This window comes from Rosa chinensis, chromosome 3 (genome assembly GCF_002994745.2).
Source record: "Rosa chinensis cultivar Old Blush chromosome 3, RchiOBHm-V2, whole genome shotgun sequence".
NCBI lineage: Eukaryota > Viridiplantae > Streptophyta > Magnoliopsida > Rosales > Rosaceae > Rosa > Rosa chinensis.
In genome coordinates this window covers 15,536,030-15,559,955 of record NC_037090.1, presented here as the reverse complement: position 1 = coordinate 15,559,955, position 23,926 = coordinate 15,536,030, and the positions used below count along the sequence as shown (strand labels likewise).

At 38.7% G+C, this 23,926-nt stretch overlaps 1 protein-coding gene and 1 long non-coding RNA gene across 2 annotated transcripts; both read left to right on the top strand.

Annotated features, from left to right (window-relative positions):
- The first annotated feature begins 5,145 nt into the window (after positions 1–5,145).
- Positions 5,146–22,520, top strand: LOC112194185. Its single transcript, XM_024334433.2, has 2 exons — positions 5,146–5,384; positions 21,872–22,520. Exons 1-2 carry the CDS (start codon positions 5,283–5,285, stop codon positions 22,436–22,438), a joined length of 669 nt encoding a protein of 222 aa, XP_024190201.1. The 5' UTR covers positions 5,146–5,282; the 3' UTR covers positions 22,439–22,520.
- Positions 6,304–7,473, top strand: LOC112191866. Its single transcript, XR_005808802.1, has 3 exons — positions 6,304–6,612; positions 7,021–7,102; positions 7,186–7,473. It is a non-coding gene; the product is annotated as an uncharacterized LOC112191866 (long non-coding RNA).
- Positions 22,521–23,926: the final 1,406 nt, after the last annotated feature.

The following is a 23,926-nucleotide window of genomic DNA, read 5'->3' as shown; positions in this document are numbered from 1 at the left end:
CTAGCTGCAACAATTTTCCAGAAACAATGCTGCATGTATATTACCATAAAAACAGTACATTACCAAATGAACAATACATATAAAGCCACATTGATCCATATCATTAGTGTAACTATATAAGTTCAATTTGTCGAGTACAACTAAACATCCAAAGTAGATAATTAAACTACCAAACAAACAAACAAAGCATTCCTAGTCTAGCTAGACCAATGCATGCATGAATCAAAAGCTGATAATTGTTTCATGTGATCGATATCTATCAGCACAAGCAAAAGTTCATCATGCTTTCCAAAAACATATGCGATGGCTTCTACACATATCTATTAACCACAAACCTAGCCCACTCATTCCTCATCTCATCAATATCCACTTGGGTATAAATATGGTTGCTTCTCCTCTCCCACTGAAAAAAAAAATCAAGTAATTCAAGTCAAAATTACCATAAAAAGCTTGTTGGAACACAAACAGAATAAAGAAGCTTTAATTGTACCTTGTTAACAAATGAAAAGTCCTTATCCTCAATGATGTCTCTCATGTATCGCATGATAAAGTAGCCACACTCCTTACTGCTAGGTTGAGGAGGACTACCCTAAAAGCAGTAAATCCAGAATAGCAAAAAAAAAAGAATCCAAATTAATAATCATGGGAACCTAATCCAAATTTGCTTCCACAATACTTATAAGCAAATTTTAGAATCCAACATAGCGAATTTCTAAACAATCCAGAATCTAACATAGCGAAAATGTACATACCGACAAATTTTTCCATAGAGGCGAACTTCGGCCTTTCCTGCCCTTGTGTGCATTATACATGGATATTGCACTAAAACAGAACACACGCACACACAATCAGGTTTTAAGAAATAGCCATGCTACCCCAACATGCATTATTCAAACTTGTATATTCCTGATCACTTACCTATCAACAATGGAAACCCATTCTCCAGTGGGTAATCGCCGCTTCATAGGATCCATAAAATAGACAATTTCTTGTTCGGGATCGACAATAGTCAGCACCCAATGTTTACTATATAACAATATAATCAGATTTTCATCAACGGCCCATATGTATAACTACAAGAAAAGTATTACATATATAACAATAGCTAGTACTAAGTTGCCGATACTTACTCTGAGTTATATGGCAGCATGAAAATCTGTCCAGGTTTTGCAGATATCAGCCTCTCCTTTATATGTTGGGATCTTTCCTGGCCTTTCCCACACCCAATTGCACCAATCATTGCATGGTCAATAAAAGCAACCATATCCAACATTTTATACTGACTCAGGACATCATAGAGGTACCTAATTACAAGCATATACACCAATTTGAATCCAGCAACAGATTATTTATTCACATTGATACACAAATCAAATAACTTTTGGTACTTAATAGAAATAGATTCATGAAATTTACCTCTGGTATATGACTATGCAGTTACCAGTCAATTCTCTCATGGTTGCAATTCTGCGCACGTCTTGTCCTAGTATAAATGTTTTCCGTGCACGCCCAAACACTTCAGCCTCAATTTGAATGGTGATAGCCTTCCCATCTTTGAATCCAACCTCACCCCACATGCACAACATCCTCAATGAATTTGGTAATGAAGCTGCCAATGATTGTAGGCTAAACTCATCCTCAGAGAGATCGTCTTCTTGTACCACTTTCTTTTTTCTCCTCTTCTCAGGTTTCTACACATACATAATTAATATAAGATTTTCTAATCTTATTTGCTGCAAGCTTAAGCAAATAGAATATCAACATATCAATGTTTGGATATATATATATATATATATATATATATATATATATATTACAATTATTACGAGAACTTATGTACCTTCACAGGTGACATTATGACAAGCTCTTTCGGCCATGCTACCCAACTCCCCATGGCTTGCCTAACAGTTCGTATTTCATCACCCATAGGAAATGGAACTAAGGCATTCTCCTCAATTGCAACAGAGACTGAAACACGCAAATTACTATCCCCTAGCGGATAACCATGACAAACTTGGGAGGGGTCATTGTGTTCCACAACAGTGCCAAGAGCTACAATATGATCAACTGAACCTAATGCGAACTTGGCCTCAATCTCAATTCCTTGTACCTGAAACACCAAAAAAAGCTGGAATTTTAAAATCAAACATAGATATATACATTGTGTGTGTGCATAGTCCACAATCAATAAAAACTATACTACTTTGCAATAAATATAGACAACTGTTTAAATAACTAACCAACTTCTCTCCAACTAATTGTCCCTGAACTCCATGATCAGCCACCTGTTTCTTTTCTTGGTCACTCAACTTGCTTAGCTCATCCTCTTTTTTGGAGTTGGAAACAGATTTTCCATCACACTCCTTCCTCTTTGAAACTTTGTTTTTACATCCCAATACCCTTTCCTCAATTACATCAATAGCTTTACGAATTGATTTTCCATCCACAAGATTTAATACTTCTTCTCCCACTTGACCACATCGAGCTTCATCAAATGTTGGACATGCGGTCTGTGAACAACTACCTTGCGCAGATCCATGTGGAATGTGTTTCTCTAGTGCTGCTGGAGAACTAGCTGCTTTCCCAACCTCCCTTGCATCTATCTTTGCTTCTATCTGTGCTAACTTACGAACCCAAAATTCTCTCTCTTCTTTTATTGCCTGCTGCTTCGCCTCTTCAATGATCTTATCTCTTTCCTCTTCTAATATTTTTTGTACACTTAACCGAACCGTCTCTTGGAAGCTCTCCCTTTTACGTTTATGGAAGGGAAAGTAAGATGAGGGATTCACATAGCCTCCCACCCCTCGCACTCTACCACCATGCTCAGGAGTGCCCAAAGCCAAGGTTAACACATCATCGATCACTTCCACTAGTGCTTAGTTCTCCACTAGCAATCTTTTCCTTCAAGTTCCTCTGCTCACATTTACAAAATATTAAATAAGCATAATAGTTAACAAAAGCGCAGCTGTACACATTGAACTTCACAAAATTATACTCACAATTTTGTCATCGCATTGCTTCGTCCCTTCATCCTTGAAGGTTCCCTGCTTGGTTTGTCGTGCAGCAATCCATAGTGTTGCTCTATCAACTTCCTCCTCATCCATTGTTGTAGACTAGCAAAAATATGAGTTACTAAACTTGTGGTGATAAATTAACAGCTAAGTTAACAAATTACCATATCCGGTTGGGTATACAAATATATATTAAATTTGTAGGAATATATCTACACCATGCATGTGGTCTGGTGGTTGGGGCTTTCACTTCTACACCCACTTGCGTGGGTTCGAGTCTCCCCAAACGCATATTGTTGATTTATTTTGGATTCAATCCATATCCGGTTGGGTATACAAATATATATTAAATTTGTGGGTATATATCAGAACCATGCATGTGGTCCGGTGGTTGGGGCTTTCACTTTCACACCCACTTGCGTGGGTTCGAGTCTCCTCAGACGCAAAGTGTTGATTTATTTTGGATTTTTTCATTTCAGATTGGCCAGGGTCATTTTAGGAATTTCACTTCCATGTGGGGCCCACCTGTGCTGAGTTGGATCGCCACGTCAGCAGCTAACGGCAGAAATTAACGGAATCATAACGGATTGACCTATTGGACGAGAAAATGATAGTGTGGGGGTGTTTTTGATGAAATTGAAAGTCGAGGGACTGAATTGATCTGAGGTCCATACCACAGGGTGGTAAACAGTATTTTGCCCTTTTTTTATATCTTTTATAGGGATAGGGCATTTGACCAACTTTTCGATCATATTTTCGTATCTCAACCGTTTAGTTTTTATGTCATAATGTGTAGATCATTTCTGCAAATTTTCAACCAAATTGATTATACTTAAGGCATTCAAAATGGCAATTTAAGATTATAACTATGAATGGTTTAAGTTTGACAGATATGGTTGAACCATTGATTTAATCTGATCACCGATTTGGCTGAAAATTTGCAGAAATGATCTACACATTATGACCCAAAAACCGAACTGTTAAGATGACGAAATGTGATCGAAAAGTTGGTCTAATGCCATATCCCTATAAAAGACCAAAAAAATGGATCCCTTATCTATATCTATATTATTATTAAGAGAAGAGAGTTTGTTAGTCAAAATCTAAAATTTTGACAGAAATGACCCTAGAAAATTAATAAACTTTGAGAATTAATTAAATCATAAGGATAGTTATGACATTTACAATATATATTTTTTATTAAAATAAATAAATAAAAATATAACCCACAACCCACTTTTCTCTCCCATTATCTCTTCTCTACAATAACCGTTTTCTTTTTTATTTTCAGGAAAAAAATAATAATACTTGCACATGCAAAGCATGTGTGGAGAAATGCTAGTATGTATGTATATGTATATATATCCTATCTAGAGCGAGGGCTCGCTTTTAAATTTTAGAGCGAGGTTAGGGTTTAGGGTCACTTTTCGGTAGCATATCCACATCTCAACCGTTCAGTTTTTAGGTACTAATGTATACATCATCTCTGCAAAATTTCAGCCAAATTGATAGTCGTTAAGACATTGATAACTACCTTAAAGCTTATATGATTCAAGTTGGACAGATTCAGTTCGTCTATTGGTTTAAGCGAGTTAGATACCTTAAAGATCAATAATTTGGTTGAAATTTTGCACAGATTATCTATACATTAGTACCTAAAAACTGAACGGTTGAGATGTGGATATGCGACCGAAAAGTGACCCTAAACCCTAACCTCGCTCTAAAATTTCAAAGCGAGGCCTCGCTCATACACGAATTTCTCTCATGATTCTAACCACATGCATCCTGCAAGATAGGATGATTTAGAATGTCTTCACAAGCTAATGTGGCTTAAAATTGATATTGATTGGGGAATAACCAATCACCAAACTTAAAGGCTTAATGAATCGTACAATGATTAGGATATCTCCGAGGAAATTTATAAGACTAACCCTCTTATAACTTTAAAAATTCACTATAGTTTAGACCAGACACATAAATTAGATGTCTTTAAACATATATATATATATATATATATATATATATATATATTTTTTAATAAAATAATGTGTATATAGAAAAAAGGGGTGTATGAACAAAATTTCTCCAAATATTATTCTTAACTAGGTTATTATTAGGATACTCAACTCTATCCGGCTCACTGAATTAGGTTACTATTAGGACACTAACTCTATCCGCCTCACAGAGTCAAACAAATCAAAAGAGTAAAGTAGTCTGAGACGGTTGCCAAAAGAAAAAAAGAAAAAGAATAGTCTCAGACGTGTAAATATCATGGACACGACAGTGACTCGCTCAATTCCTCGTTGGCAAGTGATCTTTGCCTGCTGCTGTTTCATCCTAGTATTATCCGATGAGCTGTTTAGCTTTATCCAGGATGCGGTGCTCCGCCCCCAAACACCAGTGTTCCAGATCGACTCGGCCGTCCTGACCCAACTTGATGTGACTGCCGGCCCCGAGTTAACCGCCACGTTGGACTTGACGGTCCTCGTTATCAACCCCAACGTAAAGCTGGGTCTCGACTTTCACAGCATCGAAGCCATGCTGTTTTACAAGATGATGAATAAGGATGACCCACGCGAGATACTCTTGCTCGCAGCGAAGCCGGTGAGTCCTCCCTTTTATGTGACTTCGAGGAACCAAACCGTTGTTAGTTTCAAACTCTCAACAACCAGCAATACGTTCGTCGACCAAGATAAAGTGGCCAAGCCAATTTCAGAAGCCAAGGCTCGCCCCGGCGGTACGGTTAGGTTTCAGATCAAGATGTTGGCTTGGTGGAATTATAGACATGTCTGGTTTAATATCGGAGGTTTACGTTATTCCAAGGTCCTCTGCAGTCTGCTCGAATTCGCGTTTGCTGACCCAATTACTGAGACCGGGATTTTAACGGTTAATTCCAGCCGGGCATGCGAGGAGGACTATACTATCTTTTCTCAATATTAATCGATACAATATCTTATTGATATTGACGATGTCACTCTACCTTTCATGTGCCTGTTATTATTTAGTATACTATTATCTACTATCTAGATGTGTCTCTAAATTTTGGGTTAGATATATGCTTGCGGTGCGGTGTGTACTATCCATTCCAGTGAGGTTCGAATTCTATCTGTTCAACAGTCGCAAGAATATATATATATATATATATATATATATATATATATATTAATGTATTAAAAAGCGCCTCAAGCGCGCCTTAAGGCTTAGAAAGCGCGAGGCGCGGTAGAAAATGAGTGTGTTTTGCAGGTGAGGCGCAGAGGCGGACAAGGCGGCGATGTAGGCGGCCAAAGCGCGCCTTAAGGCGTCTAAAGCGAACGCCTGAGATTTTTTTTTTTTCTTCTTCACCAAAACGACGTCGTTTTGGTGGTTTTGAGAGTTAAAACTCCTTCAGGTCTCGAGCTGAAGTTATTTTCGATTCCTTCAGCCTCCTCCATCAAAACTCCGACTCTTTCACTTCCAAATCCCAATTCCCAAGAAACAAATTTGATAAAATCATCAAGAGCCCATGAGTTTTTTCAAGGATTTAGCTCTAAAGGAGGCTTTTTTCGCACTTGGAGCAAGATATTTTCTCACTTGGAATCGGATTTGCAGCAAAGGATTTAAGGTATGAATTTGATTTCCTCGATCTTGCTGGTGAATCCGATTTGCAGCAAATTTTTTGTTTTTCTTGTTCAATTAATCACTTTGGTGCAACTGGGAATGTGAGATTATGATAATAGCATAAATGAATGAAAATCATGTATGATAGCAATCGGTGCAATGATAGCAATTGATACTAAATGAGGGAAAGAACATGGTATTGGCAAGGTTTGCAGAATATGCAGACCATAGTGTTGGGGATTATCATGTGCTTTGGTCATATTACTCATATATGATAGCAATCTGGGATTTTCATGTGTTTCTGGTAATCATTTTGTAATCAAAACAAAGGAGTGGTGTTTCATTATGGCCAAAGTTGCTGGCTTTACCTCTAGCAGAATTGCTTTCTCAATTAAGTTTCTACTTATTGCAGTAATGTTCCTAGTATGGCAGATCGAACACCTTCAAGTATAGTGAGGCTGGCTAGAGTACTCATCACTGATAATTAGATTCTGGTATAGCTTCTGTTATTATCTTTTAGAGAAATTGACAGTTATGTTTGTGTTGTGACGTGACGGTTATATATGTTTGTTTTCAGGGGCACATGATGTGGCTGCATAGACAAGACTCCTAGGAGAAGTTTGAGGGATCTCAGTGAAGCCAATAACAATGATGCTGATAATCAGCTTTTAAGCTTTGAGCCATTACCATCAGAATTGTATGTAAACAATTCTCAACTTCTGTTTTTTTCAGTCTGTGTGATTGGTTTCTGAGTTTCAGTGTGTAATTGGGAGGGAGTAGTCTGATTTTGGTTGTCAAATTTTAGTTTTTGGTTACAATACATGTTCTATATATAAGACTAGTTATATACATAAATACAACTGATTTATACGTAAGGCTTACGCCTTATGCCTCAAGGCGAACGCCTTCTTGAGGCTCTCCCGAAAACTCCTCGGCTACGCCTCAGCCTTTTAAAACATTGATATATATATATATATATATATATATATATATATATATCTTTTGTTATCATTCAATCAATCTCTCCTGAACCAACATTTAGCAAAATTATAGCAGCTCATGGCTTAGATTTCAAGGGCTTTTTAACGAGTAATATTGTTAGGTGAATAACATTATTGCATCGCACCATATTTGGTATCAAGACCTTTGAGGGCATTGCCTGCAATGTATGCTCACCTTGGAGCTTGTGATTCTCAATGACATACAACTTACAAAATGAGCAGACATTCAATTACATCAGTAGGTTGACCAAGTCTATGCTGACAGAGTGGTCTTTATTACCTTGCGAGACATCTCCAATAGCAAAGTAAAATGTTACTTTCCATTTTCATATCATTTGCCCAGTTCCATGTTCTTATCATTTTCATATCCTAGAATAAGATGATGATAGTACCTGAACACAAAAACATGGTTTAATTAGATCTGCATGATATAAAATTCTTGGCATTTGACATTTATATGTGGTCATTTTAATATGGAATCTAGAGGGTCTTAGGATCACAGTATGCTTCAAGTTCTAGATTTGTATTTTTGTAATCCAAGTATGATGTTCCTGGGTTTCAGTACCTGGTATGTAGGCTTGACAACGTGCGAGTATAGTGCGGGTACAGTGCGGGTTCTTAAAGGGCCGACCCGGTAAGAACCTATTAGCTTAACGGGTTTCGCGGGCCAAACCCGGCGGGTTTGCGGGTTTTCCGTTGGAACCCGTTAAAACTAGTAAACATTTTTTTTTTTAAACTTTTTATCCAAGCAACTAAAGCCAATTAAGACTCATGTGTATAACCCCTCATTTGCCATTTTCTCTATATGAATTTTTTTGGTTTTCTATTTTGAAATTTTTTATTTTTTATTTTCTATCTTTTTAGATTTTTTTTTCCTTTCCTTTTTTGACAAAAAATAATTCACAAATCACAATTATACGACGATTCAACAGTCGGATCCTCACGAATCGCCCTTAGGTTCATCCTCTCAAAATTATACGAATATCCAACGGTCGGATCACCTAGAGGATCATCTTTACCAATTTATACGATGATCCAACGGTCAGATCCTCACGGATCCCCCTTAGTTTCATCCTCTCAAAATTATACGACGATCCAACGGTCAGATCCTCACGGATCGCCCTTAGGTTCATCCTCTCAAAATTATACGAAGATCCAACCGTTGGATCGTCCTGAATCGCCCTTAGAATCCTCCTCACAAAATTTTATGACGATCCAACGGTCGGATCCTCACGGATCGCCTTTTGAATCATCGTTGCACAATTATACGAAGATCCAACGGTTGGATCGTCCCAGATCGCCTTGAGAATCATCCTCACAAAATTATACTACGATCCAACGGTCGAATCCTCACGGATCTCCTTTTGAATCGTCTTTTCACAATTATACGAAGATCCAACTGTCGGATCCTCATGGGGAATAAGAAAAATTATAAAAATGCTCTGGTTGAAAAAAAAAAAATAAAGGGAACCCGTATGGGTAATGGGCAATGGTTTTTTGGGAAGGATTTTGAGTTAACGGGTTCCAACGGGTTTGGCCCGCAAAACCCGTTAATTTGGGGAGTTTTTTGCGTGCGGGCTTTTTTTAACCCGGATTAATAAACGAGCGGGTTTGTGCGGGTTTTTAGCGTGCGGGTTTGCGGGTTACGAGTTTAAATGTCAGGCCTACTGGTATGTCTTCGCTCCTTCTTGAGTAGACAGCCAACACAGTTTAAGTTATCAATGAAGGGAGAGGATCCTCTCCCATCAAGGAATTCATGTGTCAATGTTTGGAACTCTTAGGCCAATCCCATTTGCCAAAGTTTGGGTGACCAACCAGAATATATGGGTGACCAACCAAAGGAGACTAAATAAATTTTAGAAGTACACAAAGTGTTTCAAATCGACATACATAAACTGTGAAAGTCTCTTTCCGGTGCAACTCTGATTGCTTATTAAGGGCACTTAAAAACTTCTTTGCTTCTTTTTGTAGACTAATCCCTCCACTCTGACCAAAATCCACAACACCATGCTAGTCAATGTGCTGGTCATATCTACATCAGGGCTGGTCCTGAGGTTCTTGATGCCCAGGGCGAAATTTTTTTTTGGTGCCCAGGGCTAGTGCAGAGAATTTTTTTGTTGATGATTCTGCGATTAATTCGATTTCGAAAAATTACAAATTAATAACAAGTTTTTAGAATAATCAACGAAACCATAAAAAATAAGCAACAAAATTTCAAAAATAAAGAACACCAATTATCTATTTTGATCTATACCTCAACCTGCATCATGGAATGTCAATAAATATGTCTACTCATCGTAGAAGAACAAAAAAATAGATAGGAGAAAGATTATTGGGAGATGAAAAACAGATAGGAGAAAGATTGAAAATGACAAATGATGCAAGTGAATTGAAGGATTTAATAACGATAAAAACCTCAAATTTAAAGAGAATTTATTTGATTTCAAAGTTTTGAAGAGAGTGAAAGACTCTGCTATAATGATGCATGACTTTTTACAGTTCTAGATGACTTGAAGAGTCGAAGAAGAAGAAAACACATAGTTATTAGTGTTGTCTAGACTTCTGAAATAAAGGATTTTTTTTTTCTTCATGTTCCTTAGCATATATTGCTATTAAATGTTGCTATTAGGACCTCCAAATCTGCTCATTTGACCTCAATCTATTATGAATTATTAAATGACATATATAACCTACTATAAAATGACTATTAAGGACAATAATTATACCAACAAAATATTACATTGATTTTCTATAGACTTTCCAATTCAATAATATTAGATTGCATTCTTTATTATTTTCCTTATCTATTTTAATCTTCCAATTTACATACATAATTATTAAAGCATTCATATATATATATATATAGGGCGGATCACAGACGAATGTCCGCACTATCGCTAAAGTGCGGACGTCGACGCAGCAGCTGCTTTCAAGCCTCAACGGCGGCGGGGGGCTTGCCGGACGGACGCCGGAGGCATCCCAGACGGCTTCTAGGCAGCGATCGAGGTCGGAGGAGGTCGGGGTTGGAGGTTTATGAGCGGCGACCTCACCTACAATTGCAGGTTCTGGACAGCGTTGCAAACTGCTCGCCGGCGACTCCCCCCAACGGCAAACTGGCTTCGAAGACCCCTGGCCTCTTCAAGCAAGCCGCGCCGCACTGTTGACGCTTGATTGAGGCCGGAGCAGCGACGTCCGCACTTTTTCTGAGTTGCGGACGTCCGCTCTCGAACGGCTCCGTATATATATATATATATTTATATATGTGTGTGTGTGTGTGTGTGTGTTTAATAAGAGTTAAAACTATGATTATGTGACATAACAATATATGATGTTGAACGCGTATTGGTGAGGGAAAGGAAAATTTTATTCGCACATCCCTAAATACTTAATACACACCTCTTACTTAATACACCACCTATTTGATTTCTTATTCTATCATTTTATTAAATACACCGCTCAAACTACCTAAATTATCCTCAAATCTCAAAATTCTATATAAAATCACTAAATATAAATCAATATTAAAATCATCATGCTAAACTTTATCATAAGCAAAACATTCTATATATATATATATCATAATGAATTTAAATGCATTTATTATCAGAATCATCATAATAATTTTAATTTTCTTTCAATTATTATCATGACACCTGTACAATCTTAACAATTTTGTTATTCAAAATTGATGGTAGTCAAAATTGTTGAAAAATAATCAAGAACAGATGAAGAGGATCCCAACTAAGTCTATAACTACATTGTTATTATTTTCTCTCCATTAGTTATCATGAAACTCAACAACATTACAATCATAAGGATTTTGTTATGCAAAATTGCTAGTAGTCAAGCTTGTAGAAGAAGATTCCAATTAGGGTTTATATATATCATACTAGGTTTTATTTTCTTTCTATTAATTACTAAGAAACAATATGAATGATCATAAGAATTTTGTAATGCATAATTGCTAATAATCAAGCTTGTCATGAACTCATGACAAAGATTTCAACTTGAATTTATAACAATATTAAAAGTGTTGTAGAGAAACTAAAATTGAGAGGAAATTGCTGTGTATCCTCATTGATAATAGGGGCCTCTTTATATAGAGGATTGCAATGTATAGAATCTCAATCATACAAGGAAAGTAATCGTACATTGAATAGGAATCTAGATCCTTCTAATTTAAACCTATTACCACTAGGTCAAGTAATCTAGAGTTTGGGCCAAACATAAATTAGGGTTTACTTGAACACTCCCCCTTGTGTTGCCCAAACGCAGTGCTTCTCTCGTTGCCTCGTTAAAAACCTTGCCGAGTAACAAAAACTCAGTGGGACAAAAAAAAACCTCGGTCGAAGGGGAAAAAGAGCACAACACACCCTTCACGTTTCGAGGTGAACATGTAGACATCTCCCCCTGATGTCTGTGTCTCCCCCTGATGACTACGATCATGGGAGTTCAGATAATTTCTGCAAGCCAATTCTTGCCACATGTTTCTCGAACGTGGATTTGGGCAATGACTTAGTAAACAAGTCTGCCACATTATCCTCAGATCGAACCTAGTTCACTTTGGTATTTGAGGAGAGTCTGTTGTTACTGATTATGCTTAGTGTTGTCGCTTTTGATGTAGCCTTGCTTTATTTGTTCAAACGAACAGCATTATCCTAAATTCTCGTAGGCTCATCTTGTGGTAGACTTCAAACCACAATTGTTCGAACATGCGTGATTATGGATCCAATCCATAAACATTCACGAACCACTTTGTGAAGAGCAATAATCTCTGCATGGTTTGAAGATATAGCAACTACGGTCTGTTCTGTAGACCTCCAAGATATCACGGTCTTTTCCCATGGTGAACACTTAACCAGTTTGTGAGCGATCTTTGTGTGGGTCAGAGAGGTACTCAGCATCAGTAAAACCTTCCAAAACACTTATATGGTTTTGGGATGGGGATAGAGAACGCAGGCCAGCGTCGGCGGTGTTTCTGGTGTGTGATGGGTCCGAATCCATCTTCTCTCTCTAGGGATAGAACAAGCCCATATCAATCGTACATCTCAAGTACTGAAATATATCTTTTACACCAATCAAAATGGCGTCGCATTGGCGTAGAGCTATACCTTAGCTAACAAGTTCACTGCAAACGAGATGTCCGGTCCTGTGCATTGAGCTAAATATAATAATGTGCCTATTGTACTCAAGTAAGGCACTTCTGCCTCTAGCACATCTTCGTCATCATCCTTCAGACGAAGAGGATACTTTTCAGGATCGAGAATACGGACGATCATGGGGGTGCTTGAAGGTTTGACCTTGTCCAAATGCCTAAGCATCTATCGACACGATGCTCAAGTTCCAAATTGAGACATAATCGGTTATCCCATAATCCTTCATCTCAAAATCGGATTTCAAGTGTTCAGCGGTTTCCCTTAACTTTTCAAGGGCTTCTAATGAAGATCATGTCCAACATGAACCGCGATGGAATCCAAAACTTGTTATGGAAACCCGTTGACATATCCCTTCCCAATCAAGTAGTCACTTTAAAGAGCGTTTCAACCTCTTTGTAAACGCGCTTCGTGGTCTACAGCCACTTGACTTGGGTAAATGAAGTTCATCATGAACCTTCATGTATATTCCGTATCTAGATCCCTATAGAGATACGTAGTGACCACATTTGTAAGCTGCAAGTTTAGTTATTCGGAAACTACCAAACTGACAGGGTAGTGGAGTGCAATGACATCCATTACAAGAGAATATGTCTCATCGTAGTCGATTCCAGGATGTTTTATGAGAAGCCTTGCGCCATAAGGCGAGATTACCATCTTTTTTTCTCACTACGCTTTCTAACGAAGACCCATTAGTCAACAGGTTTTATGTTAGGAGGTGTTGGCATCACTAGCTAGAAAACCTTCCTGTTCTTTAGAGAATCCATCTTAACCTGGATTGCATCTTTCCATTTAGGCCAAATTTCTCTACGTTGGCATTCATTCATCAACGGAGCGTGGTTCGATATCATCTGACTCAACAAACTCATGCGCAACTACATCATCAATTATGATGGAGTTTCTATCCCACGTCTCATGTACACTAGTGTAAGTTTCATAGAGCTCTATATTCTCTAGAATAGGTTCTGACGTTGAGGTGTCCCCCAACGATAACCCTAACCCCGAAGATTCTCATGAGACAGATTTTGAGTCTTGATGATCAAAGGATTGAAATGTGCCAAAGTGTCCTTCGAACCTACGGGCCTCCCACGCATCCTAACTGGGGCCATGGCCTGTAACGGTAGAGTGCCACTCTCTTTGGTGTTGGCGCCATGCCTACCTCTGTGTAGGGTCGCGCTACGTCCTCTCGTAGGGACGTCCTTCCTTGTAGGCTTGTTTGCAACATATTTGTGTGATCTCGTCACTTTAACAGGGATCGAGATGAGACATAGTGAGGACAGGCCATGACAATTCTTGTCGTTCCTGCTGAACATCCGTGTTCTTATCTCCCCCTAACGACAGGAAGACTGTCTCATCAAAGTGACAACCCACAAATCTAGCGGCAATAAGATCGCCTTGCAAGGGCATTAAGTGGCGGACGATTGTTAGAGTCTCAAATCCAACATAGTTGCCCATTCATCTGTAAGGACCCATCATAGAGCACTGTGGCGGCGCAATTGGCACATAAATGGCTCACTCAAATATGCTTAAGTACGATACTTGTTCCGAGTCACTAGCTGTAACGCAGAGGTACATTGAGTAGCGGTGGGTCGTAGACGAATTAGCATAGTTGCATGCGATATTGCATCACCCCAAGTGGATATAAGGAGATTGGTGCGCATTACCAATGTCTGAACTATTATCGTAGTCGTTTCCGCAAGACCATTTGGGTGTGTGCATGAGAGTATGATGTCCAACATCTATCCCATTGCAATATCCATCGAAAGTCTTTCGATGTAAACTCTCTAGCGTAGTCTAATCCAATTGACTGAATAGGATGATCTGGGGAGTGAGCTCGTTGTCATTTGATATGTGCTAGGAGTGTAGCATAAGCAGCATTTATAGGTGGACAATGGCACAACATGTGACCAGCGTGTTTGCGTGTCAACCAATATCATAAAATATTTAAGCGTCCGCAAGTTGGTTGAATCAATCCACAGAATCTCCATGGATTCTATGTAAGAACAGAATGAGTATGTTCATTTCCTTTGCATATGACGGTCTTAGTCCTTATTTCCCTAAAGAACGGGCTTTGTAAAAGGAGCGAGAGGCTTTAGAAGCAACCAATTAGTATTTTGGTTAGGCCTGAGCGTCTGAAACGCTATTTGAAGCAAGTTGGTGATTACAGCATCACCTGGGGCGCCATCACCATGATGGACGCTATGCATGGCATGATGGATAGGGACTGCGCCAGCCCTAGGCTGGTGGTGGACTGAGGTGGTGCCCTAGGCAGCTGTGTCGGTCACACTTAGTCTAGAAATCAACTTTTGATTTATGCTTCATTTCGCTCGAAACAAATGATGTCCATGTGAAGTCTTTAGTAGACGGATCATCATATCATAACCAGGATGACCTATCATGTCGTGACAAAGCCAATATGTGTCTAAATCTAAGAGATCTTCTCTCGTAACTTTATTGGATTTAATAGCTCGAATAGTGACATAAAGTCCACTAGGGAGACACATAAGCTTCTCTAAGATGCGCCTTTGTTCGCAATCATTAGAGGTATTGCAAAGGAACTCATTTACATTCTCTACATGCGTTTTCGCATGGAATCCGTTGGCTATTCATAGGTGCGATTTTTCCTAGAAGCGTAGAGAGTTTTTGTGACAGTAATCAAGGTGTCATTTGGCAAGGAGAACTTGGGCTATTCCACATCCTTGAATTAATACTGATGGCCCAGCCATCGTAGTCACAAAAGTCATATGCTCATAATCAAAATGGAGTCATAAAGAACTCGAAATTTTATTCATAAGCCAACGGAGTTACATCATTATCTCTTTGACTAAACAAAATCTAATCCAAAATGATAGCTAACACAAAACAATGGTAATCGTCTAACTTCTTTCGGTAATTCCAAAATAAATGTGTCCAGGTGAGTAGAGAGATGTCGATGGAGCAAGGCTCGCTTAAGTACCACTAATCTCATAACCGTCCTAGGCATCACACTTACTTTGAGTGAGCCTACTTTGAAGAAAAACTAAACCATTGGCATTTACTACAAAAATATATGGCAATTGCCTATTATATCTCTTGGAAAAATAAAGACTTAAACAGAATTCGCGATCTATTGATCCCAGCCAGATTTGTAGTCTTCAAACCCTTAACTCTAGATCATCTTCTTGATCTTCTTGTTCCACATAGTGAGCTTCTCTTGCTTCACAATATGCTTTGTAGGCGGTGACAAGTTCTTCACGAGTTCTACAAATGTGTGCCCAATGATCAGACACTCCACATCGAGAACATACATCTCTTTGCTCAAACTCCCTTGATTGAGGCGCTTTGGAAGCGTCATTTAGATGGCTCTTAGTGTTGGTGGCGCCACCAACATGGCCAGAGGCGTTTCCTCCCTCTCTCTTACCACGTTGACTTCTTCGGTTCCGTGTTCTCCTATTTTGGCGGTTACCTTCCCAAGTAGAGCAATTATATGGACCAGAATGTCCAAATGTATCCCTAAGATTAGGGTTTCGCTCGTTGCGCCCTCTTTTTGGGGCGCGACTATAATTGGATTCTGGAATATGCTTTGTTCCCACGGATCTCGAATTATAGTTCTACTCAAGGATGTTGTCATGCTTTTCAGCGACATTCATAGCTCCAATGAGCTCATGAAACCTTGTGATTCGTCTTGCAGTAACATAGATTCGATAGTTCTTAGCAACCATCAATGCCGAGACGAGGAAAGTAGAGAGAGTCTTCTCAATCAACATCGCATTTGTGATCTCTTTACCACAGAATTCCATTAAGGATTTAATGCGAAGTGCTTCCGAGTTGTAGTCAAGAACTGACTTGAAATCACAGAAGTGGAGGCTATGTCATCTCACTTCTAGGTCAGGAAGCAGGGGGTCATAGATGTTGCCAAGTCTATCTTCGAGTGAGACCAAAGCCTTCTGGGGTCTTCTTCATTCATACACTCGTACTGGAGCGAATCATCCATATGACGAGTCATTAGGATGATGGCTTTCGCCTTATTTGCCTCTAAGGCTGCTCTATTTGATTCCAAAGCTTGAGCTTGCTCAACAGTTAGCACGTCCTGGCTAGGCTCGAGAATCTTATCCAAGGTTCCATCGACCTTGAGATGCTAGCGGATATCACGAACCCACCTGTGATATTCAGAGCTAGTTGTTCCCAATGGAGCAAAGTCCAATTTGTTCAGGTTACTCATCCTGAAAGAGAACAAGAAAAATGGTTAGTTTCGGAGTGAAAAAGGATACCACGAAAACAAATAAAATTTCTAAGCGTAGTCGCTTCCAAGAAATTAGGAATTTCCGAGCTTAGTCGCTTCCAAGAAATTTGATTCCAAGAGGGGTTGGATTAGATCGAAACAATGATGTTTGCGGTCGATCGTTTTATCTTAACAAACTCTAAGTTTGGAGGACTCTACAAGCTCCAAGCTTGGAGTGAGCACGAACCCCCACAGTTCGACTTAATTTGGTCTCCCCTATGAAGAAGAAAGGGGGGTAGAAGAAGGGAGGTTGCAAGTCCCCGAGAAAAGAAGAAAAGAATGAAAAAAAAAAAAAAAACTTCAAAAACGGGAACTTTTAGAAAAGTTTACCTTGAAAATTGGGCTGAAAATTTGACCGGAAAAGTCACTGTAGATGGCCGGAAAAGGGGTTGCTGGAAACTGGTGGCCGGAGTTAGGCAGGGCTGCTACAGGGGTTGTGCGAAGCTGCTGCAGGGGCTATGCAGAGGATGGCAGGCAGATGCTCGGCAAGTGCTGCGTAGGGGCTAGGCAGCTGTCGGCAGATGCAGGCACAGGGGTGCGCAGGTCTCGGCAGGTGTCGACAGGTGCACGCACAGGGCTCGGCAGCTATCTACAGGGCTCGCAGGGGGCAGGCACATGGCAGGCTCAAGGCAGGGGCTGGTTCGGATTTTCCGACAGCCGGTTCGAGTCGATTTCGGCCTGTTCCGGTGGTTCCGCCGCCGGTTCTGGGCTCCTTGGGATTAGGGCTTCGATATGTGGGGTGGTGGTTGCCAGATTTCTAAAGTTACGAAATTAGGGTTTTCAGAGTTAGGGCTTCATGCTGATAACGTGTTGTAGAGAAACTGAAATTAAGAGGAAATCGTTGTGTATCCTCATTGATAATAGGGGTCTCTTTATATAGAGAATTACAATGTAAAGAATCTCAATCATACAAGGAATCGTACATTGAATAGGAATCTAGATCCTTCTAATTTAACCCTATTACTACTAGGTCAAGCAACCTAGAGTTTGGGCCAAACACAAATTAGGGTTTACTTGAACAAAAAGCTATTAAACAATTCCAATTATAGTTCTTTTTCTAATATGAATGTCTTTTCAGTCATTTCATTTACCCATATAAATGTAAAAAAATGTAAAAAAATGTAAAAAAATTAGAATGTGTATTAAGTATTTAGGGATGTGTTAATAAAATTTCTCTGAGGGAAAACAAAACAAATCATATTATGACCTAAATCTAAGTCTATCCATTATATTTACAAACAAAAAAAAAACAAAAAATGAGCTAGCAATTTTTAAAAACAAATATCTAAATAATTAATCATGAGGTACATAAAATAAACATTAAGAAAAAATTATTAATCTTCATATATTTTTGCAGAGCTAAAACAGAAAAAAACAAAAAACAAAAAAACAAAAAAAACAAAAGTTAAAAAAAAAACTACAAAATAGTTCATGTTATTTTCTTGTTGATTAGAAATTAATTTTTAAAACTCAGTACCTTGTGTTTAATTTTTGTTATTGGAAGAAAAAAAATTATGTTGTCTGATTAAGGAATGGATATGTAATTAAGATTTATAGAGTAATTAATTCATTGAATTAACTAAGTTTTTTATTTTAAAGTTAATAGTTTGTTTGCAAATTATATGAGTGAGGTTATTTGAGAAAATTCAGTGAGATTTAGTGAGTAAATTTAGTATTAGAAAATTTGATAGAAGGTGTAAAAAGCATAGGAGGTCAAGTGAGTAAATTTGGAGATTCCAATAGAAAAACTCATTATTATTTATATATAAATATATCAATATATATATATATATAACCTTATATTCAAAAAAATTGTGCCCTACCTTTCCTTGGGCATGGCCGAGCCTGTCATACACGAATTTCTCTCATGATTCTAACCACATCCTGCAAGATATATATAGGATGATTTAGAATGTCTTTACAAGCTAGTGTGGCTTAAAATTGATATTGATTGGGGAGTAACCAATCACCAAACTTATGACTTAATGAATCGTACAATGATTAGGATCTCTGAAGATATTTATAAGACTAATCCTATTGTTTGGACCCAAAATAAACATTTTGGCCTGACAAGGCACGTCTTGGATAAATTGAGCCAATATCAGTGGCTCAAGCTATATATTTTTGACAAGTTCGAAATATATATTTAGAGGCTAAATAAAGCCTACTATGGAAGCATAAAAAGTCAACTTTAGCATATTTTCCTACTTCGGCTAGGAGAAACCGAGCTAAACAAGGAAGGAGGGGCGGCAGACTAACCATATGAAATCGAAATGAGCTAAAACTTCCCAGATTCACTCTAGACATCCTAAGAATCATTTCTTATGAAGAGTTCAAGAGCTTTTTTTGAGTGGAAGGCCTTCAAATAATCAGTCCAATTTTCTGCAGAAGCAAAACTGGAAAACTGGACCTGTAAGAGGTCCAGCAGCATTTCCGGCCTAACCACATGGTAATAAATTCTGAAATTTTACCACAATAATCTACACTCATGGTGGATAATTTCATATGAAGAAGTCAAAGGCTATATCTGAGTTCTTAGTGGAGATAAAAATTAAAGGAATAAAGGAGTAGAAAGTGCTTAAACCTAACATTCCATTAAGTGTTTAAGTGCTTAAACCTAACATTCCATTAAGTGTTTAAGTGCTTAAACCTAACATTCCATTAATGTTTAAGTGCTCCATTATGATTTATTTAAAGGCCAAATAGTGTTGCTTGGAAACCTATAAATAGAGGCTAAGAGAAAGGAAGAGACCAATTCATTCAACAACAAACATCTCTAAGATGATCTAAGTTCTCTCTAGAGCAACCTCTCTAAGAGCAACTCCTCTCCTTCTCTTTCTCTTAGCGGTGATCACACTCCTAGTCCTAGTCTTCTCAGAAGCCGACTTTCAGTGCCACCAAACCCTCTGTCAAAGTGCTTCGGTCCTAGTCTCCTCGGGAGCCGACGGTAGTGCCGCGACCAAACACCGACCAATTCATTCAACAACAAACATCTCTACGATGATCTAAGTTCTCTCTAGAGCAACCTCTCTAAGAGCAACTCCTCTCCTTCTCTTTCTCTTATCGGTGATCACACTCTAAGTCCTAGTCTCCTCAGGAGCCGACTATTAGTGCCACCAAACCCTCTGTCAACGTACTTCGGTCCTAGTCTCCTCGGGAGCCGACGGTAGTGCCGCGACCACAATGGTTACGGAACCAGCCAAGCAAGGGTAACGCCCTAGCAACCCAGCCAAGCTAAAGTCACGCTTTAGCAAGATCTCCTCACTTCCCGGTGGTTCTCGCTCTGCTCAATCTACAACATCGAGTATCGATTTGGTGATTTTCAAGAAGCTCAGCAAAAGTCCTGGCCACGAGACACAAAGAATCCTGCGACGAGGTTGGTGCTCTCCTCGTCAACAATCGCTGAAAAGAAGTCAGGTCAAGGGACACCCCTGACGACCGCACCCGAACGGTGCTGGCACGCCCGCGTAAGAAAAGAGACTGTTGACCAGCTCAAATAAAATTGGAGCCAAACACCTATTATAATTTAAAAAAGTCACTAGAGTTTATGTCAGACACATAAATTATATATATAAATATATATATATAATTTTTTTTAATAAAATAATGTGTTCATTGTCCCCTCTTTGTATTCGGCAGTTTCATCAATTAAGGCTGGAAAGGCTTGAGGGTAGCCGTACAAGCCCTTTATTTAAAAAAAAAAAAGTGTATAAAAATTTTTTCTCCAAATATTATTCTTAATTAGGTTATTATATATTAGAATAATCAACTCTATCCGCGGCCGCCTCACTGAATTAGGTTACTAAGAGGTTTCGTTAAGCACTGGAAGGAGAATTCATTTATTGATTTACTAATCCATGTGGCCACTGTGGGTAATAAGAGTGAGTTGGAGTTATTTGGTTTAATCAGTTGGTGGATTTGGAAGAGTCGGAATGATGTATTGCATGGTAAAGCAGAAATGGAGGCCAAACAGATTGTTTTAAGGTGTGAGGAATGGCATTCTGAATTTGCCCAGGCGCAGCAAGACAATAATTTGTTATATGGAGAACAGCAATTTGAGGATTGTAATACTCATCAGGATACGAGTATGATAGAGGCCAAATTGTTCTTTGACGGGGCAGTGGATGTAAAGAAGGGTTGTGCTGGGTTAGGTGCTGTCATTGTTAATAGTGTTGGTAACCTGGTTGGGGCTTTCTCTACTCCAATGCAAGTTCCTATTAAACCTGCAGCAACCGAAGCCTTGGCTTTGTGGCATGGATTAAAGTATTGTCAGGAATTGGGGTTGAATAGGGTTGCAATACAAGGGGATGCACTCAACATACTTAAAGGCCTAAATTGTACTAAGTGGGATTTAAGTGATATCGGGGGAATCTTAGATGCAGTTCGGATAAAGATGCGAGATTTTGAAATGATCTCTTGGAAACATGTGAAGAGGCGTCTCAATGGAGTGGCTCATAAGCTTGCAAGATCGGCCTTGTCCTTGACTCGAGCTATGTTTTGCAAGGAGGTAGGACCTCCTTGGATCCATGAGTTGATTACTGCCAGTTGTATTTGATAGTTTTGTGGAGTTCTCACTTGGAGAATATTATCCCTAGTTTGATGTATTTTGTTGAGTTAATATAATTCCCTTTCAATCAAAAAAAAAATAGGACACCAACTCTATCCGCCTCACAGAGTTAAACAAATCAAAAGAGTAAAAGTAGTCTCAGACGGTTGCCAAAAGAAAAAAAGAAAAAGAATAGTATCATGGACACGACAGTGACTCGCTCAATTCCTCGTTGGCAAGTGATCTTTGCCTGCTGCTGTTTCATCCTAGTATTATCCGATGAGCTGTTTAGCTTTATCCAGGATGCGGTGCTCCGCCCCCAAACACCAGTGTTCCAGATCGACTCGGCCGTCCTGACCCAACTTGATGTGACTGCCGGCCCCGAGTTAACCGCCACGTTGGACTTGACGGTCCTCGTTATCAACCCCAACGTAAAGCTGGGTCTCGACTTTCACAGCATCGAAGCCATGCTGTTTTACAAGATGATGAATAAGGATGACCCACGCGAGATACTCTTGCTTGCAGCGAAGCCGGTGAGTCCTCCCTTTTATGTGACTTCGAGGAACCAAACCGTTGTTAGTTTCAAACTCTCAACAACCAGCAATACGTTCGTCGACCAAGATAAAGTGGCCAAGCCAATTTCAGAAGCCAAGGCTCGCCCCGGCGGTACGGTTAGGTTTCAGATCAGGATGTTGGCTTGGTGGAATTATAGACGTGTCTGGTTTAATATCGGAGGTTTACGTTTTTCCAAGGTCCTCTGCAGTCTGCTCGAATTCGTGTTTGATGACCCAATTACTGAGACCGGGACTTTAACGGTTAATTCCAGCCGGGCATGCGAGGAGGACTATACTAAGTTTTCTCAATATTAATCGATACAATATCTTATTGATATTGACGATATCACTCTACCTTTCACGTACCTGTTATTAATTAGTATAGTATTATCTAATATCCGGATGTGTCTCTTAATTTTGGGTCAGATATATACTTGCGGTGCGGTGCGGTGTGTACTATCCATTCCAGTGAGGTTAGAATTCTATCTGTTCAACAGTCCAAGGATTTGGAGCATATATATCTTTTGTTATCATTCAATCGATCTCTCCTGAACCAACATTTAGCAAAATTATGGCAGCTCATGGCTTAGATTTCAAGGGCTTTTTAACGAGTAATATTGTTAGGTGAATAACATTATTGCATCGCACCATATTTGGACCTTTGAGGATATTGCCTGCAAGGTATGCTCGCCTTGGAGCTTGTGATTCTCAATGACATACAGCTTACAAAATGAGCATACATTCAATTACATCAGTAGGTTGACCAAGTCTATGCTGACAGAGTGGTCTTTATTACCTTGCGAGACCTTTCCAATAGCAAAGTAAAATGTTACTTTCCATTTTCATATCATTTGCCCAGTTCATACATATGCTTTACTAACATAAAGTTTAAGACTCAAAAATAAGATATATACAACACTTATCAAGTTCATCCATAGCCAGCATACGTGAGGGATAAGGAAACATTAATTCACAGTTCACCAGTTTTCACATACCGGCCTATACAATCTGCAAAGAACTATCTTTAACTTCATCTGAAATTAAGTTCCAAACAACTTCAAAAATACCCGTCAAGAATAAGGGAAAACCACAGATCGAATAACAGGACATACAGAGCCCAGCGTAACAATAACCGATAAAGAATTTGTTTAGTCAATAATGATATAACTTGATCCCTAAATCAAAGAAAACCCATTTATTTTGCTTTTGTGTTTTTTGTTTAATAGCTATTCTTTGGTACTGTATGGATGGAGTTATACAGAAAGTGACTCATATATGAAAAAACACCTACAGTTAAGATCTATACAGGTATTTTTCTTGCTGTGTCTCAGATTTTGATATTCAATATCTTTTGGTTAGAACCATACTGTAAAATGCATACAATATATAGAATTACTGATAAATGTAGCCATGAGTATTACTGTAATTTATTCCTGTACGTTATAGCTTCTGTGGTCTGCACTTGTACTAATGGTTCGGGTGTGGTATGCTTTTTCAAAGTGTATTTTTCTTTTTACTCCATATTAATCAGTTAGCAAAATGTATTTTTTCCTCTGCTAACTGACCAAGCTGTTTACCAAGTTCTGAACTGTCATGACTTCATGTGCACACTTTAGCTATTATTTGATCATCTTCGTTTATTTATAAAGCAAAATTCATTTTACCTCCCTAACTTTTATAGCCTAAATTACATGTGCCCTTGCACTTCTAATTTCATCGTATGTACCCTTGTACTTCCAATATCAATCAATTTTGTCCAATTCTTAGCTCTTTTGGCAACTATTTTGTAATATATTTTGAAAT

What these genes read in the sequence shown, in the direction of transcription:
- LOC112194185 (XM_024334433.2), top strand. Translation starts at nt 5,283, where the DNA reads ATGGACACGACAGTGACTCGCTCAATTCCTCGTTGGCAAGTGATCTTT. An exon ending in AGCTGTTTAGCTTTATCCAG is followed by an intron (nt 5,385 to 21,871) that starts GATGCGGTGCTC and finishes AGCTTTATCCAG; the next exon opens with GATGCGGTGCTCCGCCCCCA.